Source organism: Macrosteles quadrilineatus, unplaced genomic scaffold (assembly GCF_028750875.1).
Source record: "Macrosteles quadrilineatus isolate MER2022 unplaced genomic scaffold, UCM_ALF_1.0 Scaffold_2__2_contigs__length_208266976, whole genome shotgun sequence".
NCBI classification, from domain to species: domain Eukaryota; kingdom Metazoa; phylum Arthropoda; class Insecta; order Hemiptera; family Cicadellidae; genus Macrosteles; species Macrosteles quadrilineatus.
The window spans coordinates 190,172,141-190,198,591 of NW_026542595.1; the positions used below are offsets into that span (position 1 = coordinate 190,172,141).

Here is a 26,451-nt window from a genome sequence, read left to right on the forward strand (position 1 = left end):
GATTAATAGGGGTTTTGCGGGGGGGGGGGGGGGGGAGGTGTAAGATCAAAATGTTCAATCGGTTCCAGGTAAGATGTATGTGAGGTACTGTTACTCCTAAAGCTACTTCCTGGCAATATCACATATTTTACACATATAAAAACAAATGCGCTGAGGAAAACTCAGTGGTGTCACCGACGGAGGGTTAAGAGTGGGAAAAGGTAAATGGTATTTACAAGTTTGGAAACAATTGCTTCAAAGAAAAAAATCTTATATTAGGATAAAACATTAGTGTCGTGTTTTGAGATCTTTGTGTAAGTTTTCTTAAATCCACTGGACTCAAATAAGCTAGCTGGGCTCAATTCTTTCAACAGAATTTCTTACCTCCAAGCTGGGAAATATATTATATCTTGGTTCTTTGTCACAAAACCAATGGAGAATGAAGAATGCCCACAGTAGAAAGTACAAGAAAATGCTAATTTTGGCTGATAAAACATCTTGTAGAGCCTGAAAACAAAGAAATATTTCTTTATTCCTTATACTTAAAATGTTTTTAATAATAAAAAAATAAAATTAAAATGAAAAATAATTAAAAGTTTGGACCGTTTTTCAACAAAAAAATGTAAATGCCAATGCGTAGACAAATAAACTAATTCTGAACCTGCGGTTCTGAATCAAAAACCGTTTCAACCAGATACTGTAGGCCTACTTCATTTCTGTGAGTAGGATGGACATTCAGCTGCATAGGCTAAATACTCCTGCTCTTTGTGTCAAAAATAGTACCAATTAACTTTAAAACTGTGGTGGCTGGTCCATAAGGACTTTGGGACGGAGTCCTCCCATTTTTAAGACAAAAGTAAAAATAGTAATGATTAACTTAAATCTGATTTTTATTCCTGCATTTGAATGTACACAAAAGTTAGCAGCTTTTTAGGATGGGTAATAATATGTTTTTGCAACAGGTAGTACGCGGGGACTCGGTAGATACTAGTCGAAACTCCCATATAATCTGCATGGGATTCCCATATAAAACTTGACTATCACACGCTGTGCCAGGCTGTAATGCAATAACTATAGATAGTTTGGGACTTTAACTGAATAAATGTTCTCAAAGTGCTTTTATTTCACATTTAAAAAATTCTAGGACTGCGGAATGCTTTCAGCAATAAGAGTAGCAAACCTCACAAATTAACATATTTGTAATAGTAAAATATCAAATTGTCAGCTTGTGTGTTTTATAATAGAAATTTGTACGAGAAAAGACTTTTGGGGACAAAAAAAATTTAATTATTCTAAAATTTAAAATAACTAAAAAAAAATCTAAGCCCATTTGATATGAAATGTGCTACGCATTTTTTTAGTTATTTTTTATCTATCACAAACTATTTTTAAATGTATCAAAACCAAGATTTTTTAAAAGGACTGCTAAAAATATAGGAAACCAACTGCCTCTGGTATTGACGAAATCAAAATTGTGCTCTATCCTCATTTTGCGGTTAAAATTTCAATAAAATCTTCACTAAACTTATAAATATTTCCTAGCAAAAAAAAACCTTTACAAACAAACCATAAGCTTAGCAACTAAATGATCATTAACACGTTCGCTACTGCAATAGTACGAAATTTTCCATTCACATGGACCAGCGACGCACATATGCGACGGCCGGTTTCCACCCATAGACTGCCGTCGCATATATACGACGGCTAGTCACATTAAAATAGACTGCCGACGCATATTTGCGTCGGGGTTCTAATGTTATTAAAATGCTTATATCTTTGTAACGGTCTATTTGAATGCACTGAATTCCCTGCAGTGGTCTACAGAGATGTCTGACGCACAACTGCGTCGCTTGGTCTGTGGATATGATGATTGGTGACGTCATATAATAGTTGGAAAAACTGGTCTTTACTTTTCTGCATCACTGTATGTATGTATGCAGTATGTATGCTGCATTATCCTATGTAGATTTTATATTTGTTCAGTTATAAACTGTTCTTGAATAATCTGTTTATTTCTTTACTTACTTTCACCTTAAAACACAAAAAAATGAACTGATGCGACGTTTGGTCTATTTCAAGAAAACTATGATAATTTTCACTAATATCTTCGCAGTAGACCGGGCGTCGCAAATATGCGACATTACAAAAGGTTATAAAAAATACAAATAAACAAGAATAAGTTATTTACAAACACGATTGTAGCGTATTACAATGTAAATGATCACTGTTTTACAGGTTTTCGCCCGTGGTCTGTGTGTACTGTTATCCAAGTGACAGTCGGTCTATGTGTAAGATTCAAATGTATACCTCGGTCTGTGGCAAAGACCACGGCGTCGCATATATGCGACGCTCAGTAGCGAACGTGTTAATATAAAAACTACTTCGTATGATTTACTTAGGCCTACTAATTCAAATTAATCCTATTTAAAACTACGGTAAACATGATACTTACACTATTTATGTACAATCTGGCGAGTGAGTAAATACGGGGTGTATAACAAGCAACTAAAACCAGACTGCACAAAAAGCAGGTATAAGAGGCTCGTATACCTCGACTTTTATGACGCAACACCAAATTGAAAAGGGTTCCCTGAAACAAAATGATGTGTTAATAAGAAAATATTTCACAAGCAAATGTAAAAGCCCTGCAGGAAGATTTTGAGACATTTTTAGGTCTGTTGCAGAAATTAAATTTTTTTTCCTCAGGGGCCGTTAAACTGTGTTCCCCCTCAAATCAAAAACTTTGAAACTCTTTCCGTTAAAAGTGTTTGATTTGAATTTACTTGATTGAAAATGTTCCAAACTGGCGTAAAAAAAAACAAGAAAAACAAAAACGAGCCTTTGGAATAATTTTTTTTTTAATTTTTGCTTTGAGAAAGAGTTCCCTATAGATGTTAATAAAATAGGTAGTTACATCCTCGAGATGAGAGCAAATTGTTTGAGATAGGCCTAAGCAATGCATTATCGTTAGTAACAATTCAAATGACATAACGTATGCAATAGTGTACAGGGGCGGATCCAGAATTTATGTTTGGGGGGAACAACAGGGGGGGGGGGTGTGGGGGGCCAGTGAAAAGGGGTTTCAAGGGTTCCTCCCTCCAGAAAATTGTCAAATTGTAACATTAAAAACTCATGTTTTTGTGTATTTCAGAGCAAAGATTTTTCTGTAGTGTTTTAAAATTAATTTAAAAATATTTTCTTGTAAAAAATACATTTTATCTGGTGCAAGTCAGGTCGTTTGGGGAGGTCACGTGCCCCCCCCTCCCTTGGATCCGCCTCTGATAGTGTATACTTAATGCATTTTGCAAATTATGTATGTGATAAGCTTACAGTATCTTAAGCTAAACCTGTAGGAATGTATATGTTTTCACAGTAATTTTTATTTTTTTATTGTTGTTTTATTTAATTTTTAAGCTATACAATTTATATTCTAAGATACCTACACTAATTACCTAAAAGTTTGTTTAAAGGTTCCTGTAGCAAACAGGAGGAATTTTAGTGAAAATACTGTTTCGATATGGCTCACTGAATCTGTTCACATCCTGAAGGTAATTTCCATTGATACTCTGACAGCAAAAATTACAGAGCAAATCCTTATCGCTAGTACCGAGAGTCATGACAACTAAAGACCTTCGGGATCTTTTCTATTCCTGCAGTTCCTGCTAGAATCTTTGCTCTTATGGCCTTAAAGCTGTAGGCGGGTTTATTTTACTAAAAAAATTGTTTAGTACTGCTTTGCAAGTAGATAAACAATAAGAAAAATACAATAAATTAAACAATAATTAACAAATTAAAACCCTGACCAACTTCATATTCAATTTAAAATGTATGCCATGACTAGAAGAATAATGATGAAAACTTAAGGTACCCTAGAGTAACCTAAAAAATCAAGATGCAAGGCACAGAATGAAAAATAGTACTTACAAAAATCAAAAACTGTATCACCGGAGAAATAATTTCTGCTGGATAAGTATTGTTATTCAGAGCAGATTGTATAAACTTTACGGTGCTGACTCCCATCATCAGAGCTAATACAAGCTGAAACAGTAAAAAAACTTGTTAAACTTAATGCCAAGTAAAAGTATTTTGTTATCATGAGGAAAAATTTGATCTTGTTGGAAAAATTGATTTGCGTTTACACTGGGGTTTACAACAATTAAAAAGCCCCTAGTTTTGCCAAAATGCTTTCAACACTTTCTAGCCTAACAGAAATTTTGCTTTCCATTACAATTTGTAAACATATATTTATAGCACTCGTTAAAAGCCATGTTTACATTGGAGATTTTAACTGACAACACCTGCGGTCAATTCTGGGGTAAATACAAATTTGTACATAAAGGCTTAGGTGGAGAACTGGCCCCTTAGATTAATTCTGGCGTTAGACAGCCATCAATGAAATGAAATGAAAATTGTCTTTATTCTTGAGCGTTTTTCATATTACAACATATGTTTTTCAAAACAACTCACGTCAACATAAATAAATAATATAAAACAAAAGCAACTCTCAAATCTTAAGTTAGGCTAATTAAAAATTAAAATATGTTCTCTATTCCTAATTATTTTACCATTCTTCAAACCATTTGTTATATATTTTTTAAATGACTTTTCACTGTCCAACACCCCTGGCTCAGTCCTGGATGACAGTTTATTCCAGATTTTAGGGGCAAAATAAGAAAACCCACAACGGTCGGACTCACAGCGCACACGGGGCATCTCCAGCATGTCATCCTGCCGTGTGCATCGGGATCGCATCTCAGAGCGAGCTCTCAGTCTTACCTTCAGGTACTGAGGTCTCTCCTCTGACAGTACCCTCCGGATGATGCAGGAATCAATCATGTTGTAAAACATTTTACAGTATTTTTTAGAGAAGATCCTTTTTCCTGACACTTGGAACAAGATATACTGCCCCCCCCCATTTCCCCCACCCACGAAAGAAGGTAATTAACTTATCTTGGTTGTCTAACTTATAACTTAAGCCAGGTGAAAAACAATTGTTTGTAAACATTGATAGGGTGAAGTGGGGTAAGTGTAACCACGTTTTGGCATAGTTCAGCTTTGACCTCAAATTGCCATCTTGTTATACATGATATAGTTCTGAAAATTTTTATGCATAAACTTTGACTAATGGGCTTTAAAACAATATGCGGTGTTATTAAAAAATTAAATCTTTTTTGGTAACAAAAAATTACTAAAAATTTTGCGTTTTGTGGTTACATTTGCCCCAGGGTTCGGGGCAAGTGTAACCCCTGCCTGTTAAAAATATATAAAGCATTGAAAAAGAGACATGGGGCAAGTGGCCAGATTCCAAATCTTTTGCTGATTCCAAGACTTTTTCACTTATTAAAATATCTTAATTTTTTCTCAAGTTACAAACTTTTTCGTGAACCTCTTCTCGCATTTTGTGAAAAACACAAAAGATGCAAAACGGAAAGATTACTGTTAAAACATAAAAAACACAACATTAAATGGTACTTACATGGTTTTTAATGTTCTTTAACATGTGTAGAATAAATCTCATAGTAATATTGTTTTTTTATTTACATTTGGGCAAGAAAATCCTAAATTGTAAAACGGGGTAAGTTTAACGTAAAAGTTAATCACTTAAGCAGTTCACTCACAAAAAATTATGTTTTTCTTCTCAAACCAACTTAACTCAGTAACAATATGTGTCAAATTTTACCTTATCTTCTAAATTCCTAGTTTTATATTTACAACAAAGTTTTTTTTTTCTTTACTGGATATTATATGAGTTACACCCTGGTTACACTTGCCCCGAATCCAAAAAGCCACTTGCCCCGACTGCAAAATTTCAGGGGTAAGTGTAACCACGCTTGTAAAATCTAAACAATAGGAAATAGCACAGATCTGAAATTATATTCAGATTCTAGACGCAAAAATTAGTTTGTAAACCAAAAACTGTCAAATTTACATAAAAAATGTGAGTATGAAAAATTGTCAAAGTTTGAGGTCGGCACTTGCCGATGGAGTGGAAATGTAAGCCTTTTTTAAACATTCTAAAACTATTACTTGCACATATTTTATATGCATTCTTAAGGCTAAATATAACAAAGGAAGATCCAAATAACAAGATATGATAGTATTTAGGTCCAAAATTATCTTATCAGTTGAGTGATGCGCCCTGGTTACACTAGCCCCCCGGTTACTCTTACCCCACTTCACCCTAACTATAATTAAAAAAACCTGGTTCCCAAAGTTGGCGAAATAAATTTAACCGTAAACAAAATAACCAACTTAGACAGTCCTACCTTAAAACTGTCAACAGGTGATCCATAACGATTAAAAAAATCTACAAAGATTATTAGATTAATTCATGGTCAATAGAGTTACTAAAAAAACTTTTTACAAGAAAGAGATTTTTTTTATTTTCTTGGCTATTCTAAAATTGGATTCATGGGCAATACTTAACTGTAAAAATAAAAATCCTATGGTACCTGTTAAATGCAAGACAGAAAGAGTTAAAACCTACGATTTTGGATAAGTTGAGCCATGACCATGGTATGTCTTTGTAGAAACTTTGCCGGATCCACCAACAGTCGAGAGGAAGGAGATAGAGCAGCAATAGTCCCGGCAACAAAACTAGAACAGTCTCCTCAAAACACGGGGTCAAATCCGGGACATCAGAGTACCAAGTTAAGTTAGCATCCTGGAAAAACACACAATATTAAACAGACCACAATGGAGTTGAGCTATGTTTGTATCATTGACTTTTGGATAGCCTACTGAAGTAGCATAGTAATACCATCCATAAGAACCAGAGCTGTTGTCAATTGTTTTTAATAATAGGACATAATAAGAACATTAAAGCTGTGGAAAAACTTTGATATCCGACTCCACTGTATTATGCTTAGTTATCAATTCTTACAATCAATATAGCCTAGAAAGTTTTTTAGTTTTTGGCTAGGCTAAGTTTAGGCTATTGATCAAATTGATAGGTACTTCTACTCGTATATATTCCATAATACGAGTTAGATATCAATGTTTTGCCTAAGCTCTTACAGAAATCCAAAATGCCATCCAAACACAATATTAAGAAAACCGTGGTGTGAATGAACTATTACCAACAGGCTTACTTCAAGTACAGTATCAAGTAACTATTTGTACAAAGGGATATGGTCCATCACACAATAGCAATAGCAAAGAAAAAATTATGCAAATACAAATGATGATTCAGTTATAATTTTAAAAGTTGCACTTTAGTTTACGCCTTCCACATTCATTCAATTGAAATTTTTGATTAAAACTATTGATATATCGATTTGATTAAAACTATCAATAAGTTATAGGCCTATAGATTTGATTTAAAAAAATTTTTGATGTATCGATTATTTATAAAGTTTGGTTAAGTTAGTTACTGTATGTAAGGTTAGTTTAGATCAGCATATTCCGAGACTTGGTACATGTACTTACTTACATGTATTCCGAGTTTTTGATGGAGGGTCTCTAAGAACCTTATATGTGATCTAAAAACAGCTGATAACAACCGATACTTCATTAGCTTAATAGGGATATTTACAATTAAGTTAATTGAATGAAATAATCTGTAAGGCCTATCAATAGTTTTAATAGATAAATTCAATAGAATAAATGTAGTACGTAAACTAAAGTAGGCTACAGCCATTTAAAAAAATAGGCTATTTATACTAAAAGATAGCATAATAACTTAGGTAATTTATTTACCCAAAATGGAGAAGAGCATAGACCTAGTTCCTCTATATTATTGTAAATCATGTTGTTTCTGAAACACTTAGAAATTCACTTGCATGAGCTACTTCCATCAAGGTTTATGAGTAAATAACAACCATTTAAAAACGTTCACGGATTAATCATCTATAAGTAGTTAGGCGGTTAGGCCTAACTAACTAACTAACTAATCCGCTGGTAAGTTATGATCACAAGAGAGTAAAGAACTGTAAATCTTATTCTCTACTCTAACAGTTAAGAATGTATAGAGGGAGTATTTATCTACAGTTGTACGGTTGTACAAACACTAAAAAACTAAACAAACAAACTTAAACTTCACTTAAAAGTTCAAATAAACTAAATAAACAGATAAAAACTACAGTTCAGCGGCTCAGCTTCAACTGTCAGCTGCAGCTCGTTTTGTTTATCAATCATCACAAATTTCCACCACAAGACAAACACAAACTCAAACACAACACAATAGCGTTCTCAAAACAAACAATAAACAAAAACAGCTGTTTCTGTTTCAGTTAGCAACAGGTGTGGAGGTTGGCAGCAGCAGTATAACCACTCTACAGAATTGAATCACTTACGTTAAGCATTGATCACTAACTTCTAAATTTAGTACCGTAGATCGTTGATTATGAACACATGTATGGGAATGGAAATGTTAAATGGGATATCATTTTGGAACTAGTAAAATTTGTTATTGCTAAATGTTATCCTTATAGAAAGGGATACTCTCGGTACTAAAATAAACTACATATTATTTTTAAGTTTTACCCTAACTCTTTAAAGTACAGTAGAAATAGTGTTTGAGGTGGAACTAATTGCAACATAAATTATTCCAGTTTGAAATGGTAGGTAATACAATTAGTTATAAAAAACATACTAAAAATATACATTTGTACTGTTACGCAAAATACGGTTTTTTGGACGTCATTTAAAAAAGTCTGAAATTTTAAATTATTGTTAAAAAATCTGGCTTGGTATCAAATTATAGAACATTTCATGCTGGAAAAGAATATAATGGTTGTATTTATACACTGTTAACATTGATGCACTATGGGCGAAAAAAGGTGCGTTTAAAAACGTGGCATTTGAAAAGTTTTTTATTTATTAGTTACTTAGCTGTACCCGCGGTCTTTGCCCCGCTTAACTTCATAAGTATTCGCATGGTTCATTCACGTCCTGGTTGAAGTTCGTTCGCTACGTTCACTCACCTTTAGGTTGGAGCTCGTTCGCTGCGCTCACTTGCCTTCAGGTTAGCTCGTTCGCTACGCTAACTCGCCTCCAGGTTGAAGTTCGTTCGCTACGCTCACTCACCTTTTGGTTGGAAATTAGCTGTTGTCATAAATTTAAAAAAATACCCCCGCCGCAGCAAACCTGCAGACTAAGCAAATTTCCATTTGACTGATTTGATTTACACTGAAATGTCTACTTACAAATATAACATTTATTCCCGATTTCAATAGAATTAGTTTAACACGTTGGGTGCTGACTTAGGTTTGCTGCATCAGGGAGGGTAAAACTGTTTTTTTTTTTTTTTTTTTTTTTTTTTTTTTGTAAAATGTTAATAGTTAGTAAGAAATAAAAACATTTTCCAAATTTGATCAAAATATGTTCATAAACAAGCAAACTACAACAGTTTACTTATTATCCATAAGAATAACATGGGAATTTTAAATTTACAATTTTTTGGAATTTTCTCCGTAACCATTAGGCGCATAATAACGCTTCAATATACTAAATTATTAGTTTTTTTAAGCTCTACAAAATGGTTTGGAAAGAAATTGCTAAATTTTATGTTTTTTGGGTCAAAAATGGGAAAAACCTATTTTTACCCCATAAAACCCCCCGTAAACCCCCGTTCCCATGGTCCGATCATGCTGGATCGCGAACTCGTTCGAATAAACGTAGGTTTACACGTTTATACCAAATTTCATCAAAATCGGATCATTTTTGCTCGAGTTATCGTGCTAACGGACACATATATATATAAATATATATATATAAATATATATATATATATATATGAATTTGAACGGATGGTGTTTTTGGCCTCTAGGGACCTCAAAACGAAAAAAAAAATCGGTCCCGCGTCCAGGTCTTACCATGAGTACTACGGTAATAGCTTATTCCCTATATGGGAAATTCGCTAAAATAATAGTGCTGCACCCTGTTGGTAATCCCTGTAACTTTTATGCTATTGGACATCATAGAACAGAACCAACTTGTTTAATTGAAACAGTTGTTAAGATTCATTAATTCTATTTCTCATAAGGTTAACATGGGAAACTCCAGAGCCACTGGGGCGGAGCCGATTGGACGGATCACGAAATTGATGGTGTCCTATTCCATGAAATTCTACACGGATGTACCAAGTTTCGTGGCAATCGGTTCAGCGGTGTCTGAGTTTATCACTGCCAAATATATACACAGGGTGTTTTTTTTTTTTTTTTAACTTGCACCTTTATTTATGTAAAAACCGCAATGGATAGAAATATGCAGTTGGCGGGAATCATCTATTGACGTAGGGGGCACAATTTTTTTGAATTCAACGTTACATTCACATTTCCCCCCTTTCCCCCCCTGCCACCATCTTAATTTTTTTTAATAGCAAGGTACCCCTTGTGACATATCTAATGAAAGAGCATGAAAAAAAAATATTTTTGGTGAAAAAAAAATTTTAAATCGGCTCATGAATTTGTGAGATAATCCCCCCCCCTTTTCCCCTACCCATAACTTGTTTTTTAATAGCAAGGTACCCGCCCTTGTGACATATCAAATGAAAAATAAATTTCACTAAACATTTTCTTTTTTCATGCTCTTTCATTTGATATGTCACAAGGGGTACCTTGCTATTAAAAGAAAATTAAGTTCTGGGGAAGAGGGGGGGGGGGGGGAAATATCTCGCAAATTTATGAACCGATTTTCAATTTTTTTTTCATCAAACATTTTCTTTTTTTGTGCTCTTTTATTTGATATGTCACAAGGGGTACCTTGCTATTTAAAAAAATTAAGTTGGGGCAGGGGGGAAAGGTGGGGAATGTGAATGTAACGTTGAATTCAAAACGATTGGGCCCCCTACGTCAATAGATGATTCCCGCAAACTGCATATTTCTATCTATTGCGGTTTTTACATAAATAAAGATGCAAGTTTAAAAAAAAAACACCCTGTATATACAAACATCCTCTTTTATACTTATAGATTTTATACTTTTAAAATTAGTTTTTTTTCATTTTTGGCCCTTAAAACGTAAAATTTCCCAATTTCTCTCTAGACCTTTTTAAAGAGCTTAAAAAACAAATAGTTAAGTATATCAAAGGGTTTTCGTACGGTTATTGGTAACGGGGAAAATTTAAAAAAATTTGAAATTTAAAATCCCCATGTTATTTTTAAGGAGAATATGGTAAAAAGTTGTAGTTTCCTTGTTTATGGATAGATTTTGATAAAACTTTGCAGATTTATTTATTTTATACTAAACAATTAATATTTTACTAAAAACACACTTAATTAGTTTCCTTGTAGCAGCAAACCTTACTCGTTTCGTTAAACCTGATGTTACTTATTTAATAGACTAGCAACAGAGCCCATTGTGGTTAAATAAGTTACAACGGTCTCTAGAAAAATAATAATGATTATGAAATCCATACACCACTTTGCTCACTAATATTTGGTACAGATTAAACTCATAACATTAGAATCACACACTTAACATTGCAACCTACTCCTCTTTATTAATGGATTTCAAAATATGAAATTACTTAAAATAGATAATAAAATTCCAATGAAGTTACAATAAAATATATTTAGGTTCTATAGCTATTACCATTGACTATGAATCCTTAAGGATTCATAGTCAATGCTATTACATTGGGCCATGACAGTGAAATTATATTTTGGTCTAGGTTTTTGATGGGCTAGGCTAGATAACAATTTGGAGAGAAAATTATCTTAATCTAGGGGTTGGTTCGTGCCCGGGTATGAAATTCTGATAGGCTGATTAACTTAATTTCTACAGTACTAATATAGGCTAAATAATATGAGATAGGCTAATAATGAGAATAAAAAAATTTAGGCTATAAGTTCTTAATTTGAAAGTCACTTGAATTTAGTCAATTCACAATGTGGTGGTTGGAAATTGATGATGAGTTTTTTAAGTGTTAATTGAGGTTGATATTACCAATTTTGTTGAATAGTGATTTTCTTCTTTCTTTATGTCTCTTTATAATCAATATTTATATGTATTCTGAATGTTAATTTTTACTTTTGGATATTTAAATCACTGGAGACTTGGCTCCCACATCCATCTCTCTCTATATCTTCCACCACAAGCCCATTTTCTTCCTTTTCTTTAGCTTTCCTTCCAACAATTACTTCACACCTGGACACTGGACAGTACAAAAGAAATATTTCCTACCTAGACACCATTTAATTTTAGAATATTATTTTTTAATATATAGTTTTTCTTCTTCACTAATTATATTTCATTAAATTTAAATATTCTTTTTGAAAATACAGTAATTAATAAATATTGAAAGTAATTTAGTTACAATTCACATATGAGTACATTCATGTTTTATCTCAACATAAGAAACACATTTTAAACACAAATGCAAATGCAAATGCACTGCTATATGTAGCAGATCCTGCTGTATATAGCTAAAATTGTGCTATCCATCGGGAGTCGGGAGTCGGTAAATATCAAAATAAATACGTGCTACATCTAACATAGCCGTATGTAGCAATGATATACTTATATTTTTCGTCTAGCATCTGCTATATGTAGCATTTAGTGCACACAGTTCACAGTTGTAGCCTCCTGGGTTCGAACGGTTTTGCTCAGCGATCTTTGTTTACAATGGAAGGACTGGAAACGGAAAGTGACAGTGCCTAGGATCGGGATGATATTATAAACTTAATTGGGCTGTTCCGTGGACAACCGGCGTTGTGGTCATACGTAAAATGTTTTTGAAGTTACCGTCGCCTTATTTAGCGTTTTAATTATGGATTGTCAGCGTATTCATCATCATTAAGGTCCCGGAATAAATCTGCTACACTGTACTTATTTCTCAAAGCAAGAAGCGGTCAAACCTAAAACTTGCTAAAAAAATCTTCGCTCCCGTCTGTCTCTCTCTCTGACTTCCAAGATCACCACGATAGCTGCCACGAACAATGTCTCTTCAGCGCACATTTCGAGTTGTGCTACATATAGCATATAGCACGAGCACTAGAATCACTAAAGTTGTTTGTAAATTTTTCGAATATTTTGTAAACTTTTCTTTGAAGCCACTGAGGCTGCTCTTAATCATAAGCATCCCTAGTGGAAGAGATCAATATATATCAATACAAAAATTGTATATTGATACGTATTGATACGTATGTGTATTTGGGCCAATACACATCAATACACATCAATACATATCAATACAAGTAAATATAGAATCCGAGTCATTAGCTTAATTGAAAATAATTTGTAGCTTGTTAAAAAACAATTTTTAATTTGTTTCAACACATTGAATCACATCTACTATGCACTAAAAATAAAATAAAAATGAAAAAGTAAAAAAATTCTTGTCAAAAAGCTCCTGGTGTTCCCATGATTTGAACCTGGGACTCCAGCATGATAGTTGACTGTCTAAGCCGTTACGCCACAAACACTTCATGTCTAATGAAGTAATGATAGCCACTTTGAATGCGAGAAGCTGTGTTAGGCCTCATAATTGAACTTAAAAGATTTTTCAATGGCATTTGTGTCATTTCAAGCATGTACCCATGCATGTAATTATGCTTTAACATGTTTCAAAACTGTTTTATTACCAGTTCAAACTGTTTTCTTGCTACTTGGGTGATGTGAATAGTGTCAATACATTTTATTTTTATTGATTTCTAGAAATAAGGAATTCAATGATGAATTTGTGAGTGATTTTTATCCCTAACAATAACCCATTAAAAGAAATTGTTAAAAGTTGTAAAAAGCTGTATTACAATTGTTGTATAACAATTTTAAAACATTTTGATTTAAACTTCATATTACAACAATGTTGATATAAGATTGAAACAATTTTAAAAATGTTTAACAATAAGTTTTTTGCAGTTGAAAAAAATAGTTTCAATACGAGCTGTAACTGTTTTACAACAATTTAAAAATTGTTTTATAATCAGTTTTTTGAAGTTTAAAAAAATTAGTTTTAATACAAGTTGTAAACTGATTTACAACAATTTTAAAATTGTTTAGCAATCGGTTTTTGGCAGTTTAGAAAATAAGATTTAATACAAGTTGTAACTGTTTTACAACAATTTTAAAATGATATTGAGTTTTAGGTACCTCAGCTAACGTCTATGACCTAAAACTAGAGTTTTTCCTTTTTTCAAAAAATAACATTTTTATTACTGTTTATTTAACCACTTTACATTGATAGTTTGTATAATCCATAATTCTCATATGTGATTCATTTTAGAGATATTTTGAATTTTATTTACCCGTATTGATGTCTATTGATTTATATTTACATCTAACATATTAAAAAAATATTCTCTATTGATATCAATGAGCGATTTGTTTGCTCTAATGATCTATATTGATATATTTTATGTTTATAGATGTCTAGTGATATGTATTGACTAAGTTTTCAGTGATGTCTATTTGTTTGTATTTACTTGTAATGATATCCATGAACATCTATTGATATCACTAAGCATCTAGTGATATCAATAGATTTTTTCTATTGATTTCTATTGACGTCTTCCACTAGGGATAAGACCATTGACTATATAACACTACTATATAACACTATATAACACTATAACAATATCCGTAGTGTTATATAGTCAATGATAAGACTTAGTACTATTAACTAGCCTATAGTCTTAGAAGGGAAAGAAACAGTCCATTAAACACTTGCGGCGAAACAATAAATAAACTACCATATCTTTGCTGTAAGGTTGCATATGTTTAATTTATTGAATCAATTTACACAATTTACAAATACAGAAAGTAAAATAAATTTAGATATTTCCCATTTCCCTTTTCCTATTTAGAAACCCTTGTTCGGTAATAAAAATATTTTTTACTGGTGGATTTGATTTTGTCTTAAATTTAGAATTTGCATCCCTTATTTTCCTGCTGTGCTTAGAAACGCTCTCACGGTCACCTACAGTTCCACAAATACAGAAAAATCTTCTCACAAACCTTTTTAACCTTCTGTACTTGGACGGGTGCTTCTTTTTGATTCTTTGTTCTGAATGTGTTTTTCCTTTCTTCACAAGAGTGCTATCATTTGTGTTTGGTGCATTATAATATCTATGAGTTTTCAATTTCAAGTGATCATTAGAGGTTAGCAAATCACCGTTTTCATTAATATTAAAAAATGTACCTTCAGAAAAGGATTTTTCTCTTGAGTTTTCTTTTACCTGATGGTGGCTATATTTTCGTGTATTTTTTTCATAATCTAAATCTTTAGGATTAGTAGTTACATGCAAGTCTAAAACACAACAGTTCTTTGTATCATTGTGTTTGAAGGATGAGACTTTTTTTACCAGTTGAGTCATTGATTGACCAGCACAAAACAGAGGTTGCTTCTCCATGCTTTTTTTGTATTGTATGACACATGTTGGTTGGATGTATTTAAATTCAAAATTTTCTATATTAATGCTTGGCTTCTCACCTTTAATCATTTTGGTTTTCTGATCAAACAATGAATTGAATGATTTTCCACAGCAGCTTCGATCCATATTCATTAAAGCTTTGAAAATATGTTCTTCAGATGGTGTGATATCTTTCAAACACCTATTTTGAATCTTTGCTGCTGATGCTTTGTCTTTGTCGCAAGCTGGACATCGAGTGAAATATTTACTCTGATTCTCTTGTTTTCTTTTTATATGCTTCTCCACTGGTTTCCCTCTCCTGCTCTCATCTCTTGAGCTTTTGTTTTTAGTAACTACCCATATCCTACTTTTTCTCAAAACTGGTTTTATATTTGAATACTCCGCTTTTTTTATTTTAGGCGCTTCATTTGCATCTTCATATTTTATTTGCTTAATTATATGCCTTAACCTTCTTTTCTCTCTATCAGTTAGTTTTAGATTGGTTTCTATTTTATCAAGATCAATTTTAACAAGGTTTGGGGGTTTTCTAAATTTTTTCTTGTGTTTTTTTACAACTTGTTCATTGTTTTCTTGAAACATTGCTGAGAAAACGTTGTACACTTTATTAACCTCTGGAATTGAATTGCTTGAGATTAAATGTCTGAAGTTCATCCAAGAAAACAAATCATTGTAAAAACTATCCTTGAAGTCATCTTGATTCTTCCTTGAAGAGTGTTTACTGAAGTGAACGTGATATGATTTAGCTGCTGGTTTACTTCTCATTCTATCAAAATTTGATCTTCTTATAATATTTTTATGTAATTTTAAATAATTTTCAAAATGAAATGGGTTAGTTTTTAAATTGAATATTTACAAACAAACACCCATCTGTTACATTTCAAACTGATGTGCTCTTTCAGCTCTGGCATTGCAGCAAGCTTTTTTTTTGTAGGTCATACAAAGAGGAGATATTTTGTAGATTGATGTTACATGTTTTTATTGTAAAGTTAATCTTTACAGTGTTAAAATAAAACTTTAAAAATTCTTCTTAATATGTTTGTTTTATAGATTACATTACTTTAAAACCAATTTTTGACTTCAGGAGAAATTTCACAAATATTTCATACCCTATAACTTTCTTTAAGAAAATCATTATCTGACAGTGTTGCATTACAGGGGGAAAGGAAAATGGTTTAAGCTTGGTCACAAGTGGGGAGGGGTTTAAAAATTACAAACATGTTAGTATAATATGTGCGGCCCCTCATCTACTATATAATTACAAAATTAATATTAAGTTAGGTTTAAACAAATAATAACTTCAAATAACAGGTAAACATGTTTAATGTATACAAAATATTTAGAAATATAAAAATACATAACAATTAACATCACAAAGATAAGGCATGTGATAAAAGGACAGTTCAATTTCCTAACCTAATTTCTTACTTGAGAACAATAAGCACAATAAATATACATACTGGGGGCTAACTTAAGAAAATAAACACTAAATTAGGAACCTACTAGATGGAGCAAGTAAAGAGCACAGTTTCCCTAGGTAAATGTTTTTGATTAACTTGGTAAGATACTCCTTGGTGATAAAATGAGATCTGATTGAGATATGCAAGGCTATGTCCTCGCAGATAGGCTGAAGTGGGACTTGATGAGACGTCCGATGTAGCTGAGAGCTCCGAAGTTCTGTGTGGAGGAGAGTCGACTTCGCAGTAAAATATAGGAGATGATCTGGAACATGAAATGGTGAGCAATAAATCGTTTTAATTCTATAAAGTAAATATGATATTCAGTGTTGAAACAATTACACTATTATAGAACTATAAATTTCTCCCCTTATCAAGTTATCGCCAGCAGTTTTAAAATGAAAATTGATGTAGATGACGTGAGCCACCGACATAGGGTTTTCAACTGTAAGTCAACTGATAGGATGACTTATTGTAAGCTATATCATCCGTAATGCTCCTCTCGGTAACAAAGAATAAGACAAAAATATAATTTTAAGACACTAGCGCAATCTATGACTAACTCATAGAACTATGTTCTTTTTTAATAAAAAATTGGTGACAGCTGGTCCATATATGTCTATATGTGTACTTTCTTATCCATCAGTCCAATGGCCAATGGTTAAGCTTCAACTTTCATCATCTGACATTCATCAAAAGAAACCTCTTGGTTATTGTTTCGTCTAAAAAAAAGACTTAGACTAACAACCCAAAAGTGGCACGCACTTCACCCAGAATTTAATTGTTTTATGTTTAAAATATGCCATAAAAATGTTGCTAACATATACACAGTATACTTACTTTGTTACAAGTGATTTCAATTTCACAAAACATAGTTTATCAATTCTCTAACAACAAAAACTCACCTTGAACAAGAAAAAGAAAATGATCAAAGCGCAAAAGTCTATCCAGTAGTTGACATCCTCCATGCCGACTTCCTTGAGCAGAGCCCGAGGCTCCCTCAGCTGACAGTAGATCTCCGTAGAGGGGCAGTAGAGGGTCGGACGACCTTGACCGTAGAGGGAGGCTACGAGACCCTCTAGGGCGTAGCGAAGATAGCTGAAGTACATAGCTGCTCGGATGAGGGTGGGAATCAGCTTACTACCCGTACCTAGGCCGTAGACTGACAGTAGCATGAAGGGAACAGAGAGTGCTGGGCCGACAAAGATACCATTCTGAAACAATTGGTTGTAAACAAAGGTTGGCAATGGATAATTATATCTTAATTGTACATTCTTTCTGAAAATGGTACACCCCCTCCACCCTCCTTGTGGCCCCTTTGTGCTGACCCCCTTATAGCAGTTGTTTAGTATGGTATCTCTAGCAGCAATGGTCAGTCCTGTCTTAGGGAATTGACGAATTACTTTTTTGTGATGGTCTAGATATTGAAGTAGAGTGCTTCACAAGATGAGTTTTTACCATAAGACTGAGATGATGGTGGTAGAAAATGTGTATGTTGTGTTGATGAAGGTTTGTAAGATTTTCTAGGTAGAAACTGCATAAGGAATATACATTTTTAAGTAATGTGTAAGAGCTCAAATCTGTTTTCCCTACTCAATCCTAATAATTTTGACTGACAGAACCAACTCAGTGCTAGACACATTTAAACATTTATTCGCTTAACCTTAAGCATTGACAAATAGAATAAATATAGACTGACAAAGGAAGGTTCCGGCGCCCACCGCTAGAAGTGCCGATTATTTACGGCACACACCACTCCAGGCAAAGAGCGCAGGAGACGTATGTGACCACCAGACGCTGCGGCGGTGTACGCCGTAACTGTACACACCAAACCTAGCGGTGGACGCCAAAACTTATGCTTACCGCAGCACAGCTGACGGTCTATATTTATTCTGTTTGTCTATGCCTTAAGTGATGCAGATAATTTTATCATGAACTGGACAACGAATATTTCAAAATAATTTTCACATAATTACCACAATATTGAGACGAGAGGCGATTGCCAGCCCCAGACTCTCTGATATGATTCCCATCATGAGACAGATAACGCAAAACTTGATGCCTCTTTCCCACTCCAATGGCTGATCTGTCAGGACGTAAGCAAGGGCGATGTATATACAGCCCAAGATAATCTGAAATATAATAGCATTGTTTGACATTTTTTTCTGATAAACCTAAGAACTTGTAGTCTTTGAGTTTGTTTGGAAATAAATATTATCATATTGCCAAGTACTGCAATAGGAATATTTGAACACAAGATAAGTATGAAAAGAGAACCCCAAGGAAATGGAAATTGATGGTTAAAGGAGATTGAGAGGAAGATCTGGGAGAAGAGGAGGAGACGGATGTCGAGAAGAGAAAAGCAAGAAGATGGTGGAAAAGGAAAAGGTTTACATTAATAAATTTGTAATTTATTAACCCAGTAAAACATCAATTTTAAAAAGCTAAGTTTTATAACATTAATTAGGTTTAATGACGTCTCATGATAAATAAAAAGACAAAGACATAGTTTTCTGTACCTAATTTTTGAATCCCCGGGCCCCCCCTCCCCCCTGGGGGGTTTTTACATACCCCCCAACCCCACCGATGTTCCCCCCTAAAGTAAAATCCTGGGTGTGCCACTACTTTTAATTATTATATAAGGCTTGTCCACTAACCTGAATTGGTATCCTTGATACAGTCGCAGCAAAAAAGTAAGCATTGAGTCCATACCACCTGTTGAAGTGTTCTCTTTTCAACAGTTTGACTTCTTCTGGAACTGAGACAAATTTATAACCTTAGTCAAAATTCTGTTTCATTGTATACTCTTTTAGCTACAATCTTAGCTATAGAAAATTTAAGTGAAAATTAAATTCCCCAACAAATATAATAGAGAGCATTAAACTTAATATACCTATTGTCGTAAATTGCAGACTTTTTTGGTTACCTCAGTGGTTGTAGTGCTAGCCTTAAAATCTAAGGTTACTTGTTTGATTTGAAGGAGGATGGATTCCAGCACATTTAATTTGTCACTAGATGACATTAGATTGTAAAAACAACAACAGTGTTTGAACAAATTTCTAACAAGAAATACTATATTAAAAAATGTCAAACTCAAAAACACCATCAAACTGTCAGTAACCAGCTGTTCCATTAGCCTGGATCATTTATTTTTCAAAGCCCAATCAATGATCAGCTGGGTCCAGTTTCCAACCAGCTACAATTCCTTTCACAACTGTATTACTGTATACAAGTTGGTGAGCACTTTTTTTGTTTTTTTTTACTATTTATTTAGGAGCTACATACATGTAATGAGGATTTTAAAAGATCATTGTTAACAAAAAATATTCTTTAACTTACAATTCAAGAGTGCAGGTAACATGGGAATGTACATGAAGATTATGATTGTGACAAAACAAAATCCAAAGTTGAAGATTGTTTTTGATCCGTCATTTCCCATCTGGTAGAACAGACCTCCAATGATGAGACCTATGAATACGTGCATCACAGCCTTGAAAAGTATGTAGCCCTGAAACAAGCAACCAAATTCAATAATCTATTTTGATTATGTACATTTTTATCTCTACTATGCAGAATTCAGGCTATATTCTACATTTACCGTTTGCATACATAATACATAATAATATAGAATCTTTAGAATCCATTGATTTGTTTTCCTATTATTGAAATTAGATTCAGATGCTTCAAAGATACCTCATGATGATTAATTTTGTGGTGAAGGAATTCCAAGTGCTTATCTTATCTATTATATCTTACTATAGAAGTAATGTCATTTAATTTACTTATGATATGTTGTACTTATGCATTTAACTAAAACTAAGTCAATGTATTTTTAGCCATATCAATATCAATGTATAAATAAATAATTTTCTTTTCAACAATTTTACAGTAATTAGGAGAAATCATATTAACTTTTACTTAAGTGGGAGGATAAGTGATCCCTGGCTTGCCCAAAAAAAGTTGAGAGATTAGACCTTAGACTAAGGTATTTTTTTTTAATTGTTTTAACTTAGTTTTCTCTCTTACTATAAATGTCACTGGAAAACCTTTGATTATCACAATAAAAAGATCTTATTCAGATGTAGCCTTAATGTTTTAGTCAGTTTTAAAATAAAAATGACCATATAGTTGAATTAAGCCTCATTTCTTCCTAATGAGCCAACTTCAAAATGATCAGACATAAAAAACTGTCAGACCTTAAAAAAATTATCAGACCCCTCCCCTCCGGTAAACTATAATCTTTTAAGTCAATTAAACTATCTTCACAAAAACTAAGCGACAAAATATTATTCATACAACATCACGATCTGCAAATGGGTTATTCAACTCGTGAACTGGTCCATACAGATGAGATGTCCACTTAGTATTCAAAAGATAATTAAATAACCTTCAAATAAAAGAGGGTAACAAATTTCAAATAATTTTGGATTTTAAGTAGTACGCTCTGATAGGGACTCATTCAATAGATGTTCTATTTGAATTTGAAAAATTGGCTATGTTCAATTAAATGTCAATAGTTAAATCTAAAATAAAGTTATGAGTATATCTGCAGATACATTGTTGATCAAACTACTCACAGCCTCTCTCCAATGTTGTAGGAAGGTGCGATACATGAGTATCCTGAATTGTAGCCAACCCGAGCTATCAAAGTCATACAGGTGTTTCAGCTGGTGGAGCTCTTCTCTTGATAGTTTGATTTCTGAAATTTATTTCATAGTTAAAGCCATTCTAAAACAGCGGGATTTTGTTTTGAGGAAGGTCAGACAAGAGATTTGGATGAGTTGTTCCGGAGCTGGTAGGAAGCAAATACTGAAGGGTTAAGGAAAAAATTTACAATTACTATGTCATATCCTGAATTGGAAACTCTGTGATAAGCAAGAGGTGTTTTTAAAAACTTTTATTAATCCTGTATATAGTCAAATATTTTATTAAAATGTAAGTACGGCAATACTTACAACAAATACTTAACAACAGTATATTGGCCGTACTTACGGCATATTTGAGGGAAAAAAGGATTTTTTTAGTGAGGTTGGCAACGGCAACCACTCCTCGCATTTATACGTCTACATGGATCTCAAGCCTGTGCATGGAATGTACCAAGCAAAAAACGGGTGAACTGGTAAAGTACTGTACAAGAATAAACTACACTGAATATTAATAGTGGTGGCTCCTGGACGTACACAACATCGCTGTTTTGGTTTTGCAGTCCGTCCCACTGCTGACTTGACCACTGGCTCTCCAAATAATATTTGTACATTGACCCAAGACATTTAAATTACAATGTCCATTCAAGATCAAGAGCAAAGAGCCTTTAAAATGCAATAAAAAATTATTCAAACCGTACCTTTTTAATATTATTAACTCAAATTTTCATAAGCTTTCCTGTGTATATCATTGTCATTGTGCGGCTACAGTATGTGGCCTAGAGATCACGAGCGTCTTATTTTAATTCATGAGAAAAAGCCTTTACAATTGTTCATGATTATATTTAAAGAATATTAGAAAGCAAATTTGTGAGTTGGTGGCTCAGTCGGTAGTGCCATGGACTTACGGACATGGCTCGGATCCTGGTACCTGCTACTACTTTTATTATTACACTTCACCCTTGTAATGTACATTCACACAGATCTGTAGTCTATGTGGACGGCAAATGCAAGTTTAAAACCTCTTAAAAAAGAAGACTATGTACTTCCGGTATTTGTGTATAAAAATGTATTCAAAGTTATGTTTTACTATACTCTTCTCCTTACTCACCCTCCACATTAGCATCTTGTACCCTCAGTGTCTGGTTCCAGCGATAACATCGTCCGTTGTCCACAGCCATCATCATTCTCTCCGTGTGGTCTCCATACTCTCCGCTAGACACCTCGATCACTGCAGCAGAAAAGTCCTGCTTTCATGTTATAAAAACAATGTGTTGAACTATTCCTTTGAGGTTAACTAATGAATTGTGACTTCCAAATTATAGATCTTTTGGCTATAGTCAGGCCAATCCAAGGATTGTCCTTATCCCTTAATTCAATAAATTAATCCTCTGAAGTTATGTAAAAAACCATCCCTGGATAGAGCCTTGTTGAGGATTCAAGATTCACAATGGAACACAGTTTATGAATCTATATTTTAGCAAGAAAAGTTACGAGGTCTATGAAGAGGTCACGGCTATAGAAGAAGAGGGCTCTGTGAGGTGGAGTGACATCATTGTTATAGACAAGGGGAAAGATTTCGGTCTCATTATAGACCCAACAGTTCGTCTTGAGACAAATGAAAATCAGCCACGGGAGGTCCATGAAGAAAAAGTAAATATTTATAAGAAAACTATTCCCTATTATTCGGAAAAATATAAAATATCTAAATTTGAAGTATATGGACTACTCATTGGATCAAGAGGAACAATTCCTCAAGTTGAGAAATTTTGGAAGAAATTCAATTTGGAAAATCAAGCGCTATCCGTATATAGGTTAATTAATAATAACTTGTCTTGCAACAATTATTAAAAACAACTCAGTTCAGTAAAATATAAAAAATTTGCTGCAACTGAATCATTTCTCGTTCTTTCGGAACGTGATGGCCACCTCCTTCAACTAAGCTTACCAAAAATACTTGCAAAGCTTTTTTATTACCTAATATTGGGAAAATTTTCTGTTTTGGGTCAAAACGATTTGTATGTTTGTATTTTCCGACAGTAATCCTTTTTTTACTAATCTAGTACCAACAATTATTTTTTCATAATTAAATGTTTAGTATCCATCCCCTTTTCACAACAACCTCACAATAACAATTTACTCAGTTCCCTTATTCTACCACTCACTGAAGTCAGCAGGGTTGTAATGTTTGGGACAGTGGAGGCCCAGGCTCGCCAGGAAGGGTACAATGTCTTCTCCCCGACCTTGGAACACGCACTGTCCCTCACTGACGATGTAGACATGGTCAAACTGAGAGAACAGTCTGGCACTGGGGGTGTGGATACTGCAGATCACCGTGCGGCCCCCGTGAGCCAGGTTCTTCAACAGGGAGATACACTGTGAGCTGGACATGTCATCTAGACCTCTGCGGAACAAGAACATATGTTAGGATGGATGTGAACCTTGAGAAATTTTCTCTTATACAATTGCTTTTGACTTAGAATTTTATATTTAAAACCTAAAAGCCGGGTACAGTCCGTACTGACTTTTCTCAACTTGTTTATGATTACTCACGTAGTGGGTTCATCTAGGAAGATGACAGGAGGATTGTTGACGAGTTCCAGTGCGATGGACACTCGTTTGCGCTCTCCTCCCGACAGACAGCCGGTCAAAGTCTTCTTGCACTTAGTCAGTCTTAGGAGCTCTAGTACTTCATTGATCTGGAGGAAAAAATATCAATAAGTAATGTAGATAAATTACACACATAACAAATAAGTATAAGGTACCATAAGAAATTTGGAATGCAAAATGCACAAGTTTTCTAAATACACGTAAGATAAAGAAAAAATTGAATAATTCAAGAATAAATTGAAATGTGACCTAGCAGAATAAATTAACACCTAAATTGGTCTCCAGTATCCAACTAACCATGCACCACTGCTAACGTCCTATATTATATTCTTCATTTATTAATTACATCACAAAAAGAAAACGCATTCAAACACTGACCATCTCAACTTTCTGTTTCCGCCGCACTGTGTAGCCTAACTTGAGATCAGCAGCTATCATCATACTCTCCATCACCGTTAGTCTGGGCTGGAGCAGATCTTCTTGCATGATGTACCTCGACATCTTGTGGAACGTCCTCAACACCCGTGGCTGTCCGTTGATCATGATGCTGCCACTGGCATCCCCACTTCTGTAACAAGTTTATCACAATCTAAAAGATGGCATGGGATGGATCAGTTTGTTTCCACAACGTATAAATGAAGCAGGTGTTAACACCTAATATAACACCTAGGACACACTTTACACATTTTGCTTGTACCCAAAAACTATAGGATTAAGCGTTTGAATGGTATTCAGCCAAATCAGGTCATCTTGCTTGCCCACTTTTGGTACTGATAAGGTATAGAAACTAGTCATTATTGCATTTTTAGAGGCAATGTAATGAACTTTATCAACACTATATTGGTAACACTTTGAGATTTACCTATGCCTGATTGTCTGCAATATCATCCTTAAAATCAAGTTATGAAAAGAATGAAATGGAAAAGACATCACACTACTTTTGGAGTGCATTTACTTTGACTCAAAGAGAGAATTCATAAGGGAATTGAGTTTGTAGTGATAGAGGGAAAGAAGACTGAGAGAGAGGTGTAGAAGAAGGTGGAGGTGAGATGAAAACTGATGGAAGAAGAAAATGAGTGTGGTGGAAGATATAAAAAGAAGAGGAAGGCCTATAGACCTATATATTATATAGGTAGGCCTACACTTTGTGAAGTTCAGGTTGGCCGACCTGAGGCCACCCCTATGATACCTCTCAGCGTCTCGCCCTCAGGTAGTCTGGGTCCATCGGCCAACCTGATCTTGACAAAGTGTTGAGTTGGCACAAAACCCAGGAATGACCGGAATGGAAGAGTGTGTGTATGGATTTGAAAGTATACTAACTTGTATCCTGCCAGTACGTTGAGAAGGGTACTCTTCCCAGCTCCAGATGGTCCTAGGATAGCTGTCAGTTGTCCAGACTTGAACAGCCCACTCACACTGCGCAGGATCACTTTAGAGCCTGAACACAGGAAATTTCATTGGTAAAGAGCTTTTTTGAATAATTTATATCGTCAACAGCTAACTTCAAGCCAAACACTATCACACTTCCTCTGGAAAAATAAAGGTTTCTGTCAAAAAAAACATTTTACTCAAGAACCCTGAAGGAATAAAATCAACATGCAGTGCCAGATCAAAAAATCTTATTATACACACGACTTCTCAATCAATTAAGAACTTAGGAGAAAAGCATTTTTTTAGGATTCTTCCTAAAAAAATAATCCTACACCTTGGAATTGTGGTTGATTATTTTTCGAGGAATACTAGGTTGGAAGTACAGTAGTTATATTACACAACATGTAAACATCAAACATCACAACATGTTCGTCCTGTAGTCACGTTGTCCAATGGATAGTACGTGACTACCAAAGTCACGTTAGTCGTGATGCTTTATTCCTGAACATGCTTGTATTTGTCCAACGTTCGTGTTAAGGATTGTTTCTGTCCGACCACGATGTTCGTGTTTTGTGTGTGACAATCCCTGGTATTCTATCCACACACTCATACTCACTGATTGATTATATACTTAGTACAATAATATGTATACTGACTCAGTTTTGCGTATTTATTATGTATGGAAGTCCACACAGTGTCTACATAAGTTCAACGCTCTCTCCATACAATTCACTGTCAAGCGTTATGTTTGTTCGTGATTGTTTACCTAGCAAAGATGTTTGTTTCGCATGACAGCAGGTTTGTCGGCACCAAGATAACAACCGTGAACTCCTAATCTGCATTTTGCTAAATAAACCATAGTTATCGTCTAAAAGTCTTCCAAAGATCTACTTGACTTTTAGTTCAATCACAAAGTAGTTAAAAATAATAACAAATAATATCGTTAAGTAAAAATTTCAATGCTGTAAATTTTTATCTCGTGAAAGCCTTTGTCTACGTATGTACAACATTATTCATTTTTAGGTGGTTAAGAAAAATTTCATCGAAGATAGCAAAAATGAATATTTTTACAATGGTGAGT

The 26,451-nt window shown here is 34.0% G+C and overlaps 2 protein-coding genes across 2 annotated transcripts in view; both read right to left on the reverse strand.

Moving 5' to 3' along the window:
* Window positions 1-327: 327 nt before the first annotated feature.
* On the reverse strand, window positions 328-7,827 carry LOC128985233 (multidrug resistance-associated protein 1-like). Its single transcript, XM_054404623.1, has 5 exons — window positions 7,678-7,827; window positions 6,467-6,643; window positions 3,904-4,017; window positions 2,432-2,569; window positions 328-486 (listed from the first exon to the last, which is right to left on the reverse strand). The coding sequence occupies exons 1-5, from the start codon at window positions 7,726-7,728 to the stop codon at window positions 328-330; spliced, it is 639 nt and encodes a 212-aa protein (XP_054260598.1). The 5' UTR covers window positions 7,729-7,827.
* Window positions 7,828-16,594: 8,767 nt separating this feature from the next.
* LOC128985580 (ATP-binding cassette subfamily G member 4-like) overlaps window positions 16,595-26,451 on the reverse strand; it is an 85,949-nt gene continuing 76,092 nt past the window's right edge. The window contains exons 3-13 of the mRNA XM_054405194.1: window positions 25,320-25,437; window positions 24,378-24,567; window positions 23,943-24,088; window positions 23,555-23,793; window positions 22,501-22,620; window positions 21,324-21,445; window positions 20,086-20,254; window positions 19,404-19,504; window positions 18,723-18,878; window positions 17,652-17,960; window positions 16,595-17,011 (exon numbers count right to left, since the gene is read on the reverse strand). Coding sequence (XP_054261169.1) covers window positions 16,898-17,011; window positions 17,652-17,960; window positions 18,723-18,878; window positions 19,404-19,504; window positions 20,086-20,254; window positions 21,324-21,445; window positions 22,501-22,620; window positions 23,555-23,793; window positions 23,943-24,088; window positions 24,378-24,567; window positions 25,320-25,437 — 1,784 coding nt within the window. The 3' untranslated portion in view covers window positions 16,595-16,897. The remainder of the gene's footprint in view (window positions 17,012-17,651; window positions 17,961-18,722; window positions 18,879-19,403; window positions 19,505-20,085; window positions 20,255-21,323; window positions 21,446-22,500; window positions 22,621-23,554; window positions 23,794-23,942; window positions 24,089-24,377; window positions 24,568-25,319; window positions 25,438-26,451) is intronic.